The 1158-nt window shown below is 44.0% G+C and overlaps 1 protein-coding gene across 1 annotated transcript in view; it reads right to left on the bottom strand.

Annotated features, from left to right (window-relative positions):
* Positions 1 to 388: 388 nt before the first annotated feature.
* The window catches only part of LOC101851921, a 3630-nt gene continuing 2860 nt past the window's right edge, over positions 389 to 1158 (bottom strand). The window contains exon 2 of the mRNA XM_013091184.2: positions 389 to 850. Coding sequence (XP_012946638.1) covers positions 592 to 850 — 259 coding nt within the window. The 3' untranslated portion in view covers positions 389 to 591. The remainder of the gene's footprint in view (positions 851 to 1158) is intronic.

The raw sequence follows: 1158 nt of genomic DNA, 5'->3' as shown, positions 1-1158 counted from the left end.
CACACAAGATGGGCGTATGGACAAAAATATAGAAACAAGAACTAAGAAGGCAAATGCAGTGACCTACCAGCTAGCACCCCTGCTTAGACATAAGAACATCCCAACGGAAGTGAAATCTAAGCTTATTAATAGCATCTCTTCCTACCACCCTTAACATTGAAGTGCCAAACATGGTCCCTAAACAAAGCACAAGAAAGAAAAATCAATGCATGCGAAATGAGGTGTCTCTGCAAAACCCCCAATGTCACTTCGAGTAGAAGAGACCTCTTAAGGAATGAGACCATATTCCTTCACACCGGAATACCACTGGCAATAAATTTTATTGAGCGTCAAAGAGTCAATTAATGGTTTGGAAATCTAACCAGAATGCCCCAGAAACAACTAGAGCAAGAGCTTACCACACCCGTGAATCCGGCTTCAAATCAAGAGGAAGACTAAGAAAGGCCTGGCTGGATGGGGTTTTTAAAGTCCTAGAACAACATGACATGTCTATCACAGACGCCACACATTTAGCACATGACCCAAACCTGCACCTCCCCTCGCCATCCTAAGGATACCAGAGGAAGGAAAAAGGAAATCGTCATTTTTCCCTTACTCACCCCAAAATGGACTCGGCGGTGCATAGTTCATGGATCGCCCCAAGAGAGCAGACGTCCCCCCTACCCAGTCCTCTTGTCCCGGCTTGTCTCGCCCCAATTTTTTGGGTTCGTGTCCTTCAAACGGCGTGCTTTCCTCGTGGGGGGAACCACGTGACTTGACTCTCTCAGCCTCCCAGGCTGGCCACTGGACGAAAACGACGTCAACTACGGTGCCCGCGATCATCAGCGCGCCAATAATTGAGAAGAATATTCTGGGAATTTTTAGAATACACTTTGAGAAAATCGGATTTATTGTGGAGTAAGAATTTGGGGAGAATGGTTTTTGTTTGTTTGTTTGTTTGTTTGTTTTGTGTGTTTTTTTTGTTTTCCTAACTTGCTCCAGAAGAATTCTTAGAATTCTTAAAAGAAAATAACTGTTTACGGTGTGTGTAAACCAAAGATTCCCTCTGTCCTCAAAAAATTGGATTGGACAATGTAACATTGTGGGGTTTTTTTTCTGCCTATTTTTCATGGATCTACTCTGTCTTTTTTCTTCATCGTCCCTCTCCAACACCCCCCC

This window comes from Aplysia californica, unplaced genomic scaffold, assembly GCF_000002075.1.
Source record: "Aplysia californica isolate F4 #8 unplaced genomic scaffold, AplCal3.0 scaffold02754, whole genome shotgun sequence".
NCBI classification, from domain to species: Eukaryota; Metazoa; Mollusca; class Gastropoda; order Aplysiida; family Aplysiidae; genus Aplysia; species Aplysia californica.
The sequence above is the reverse complement of the archived record's forward strand: the minus strand, read 5'-3'. Positions and strand labels throughout refer to the sequence as shown.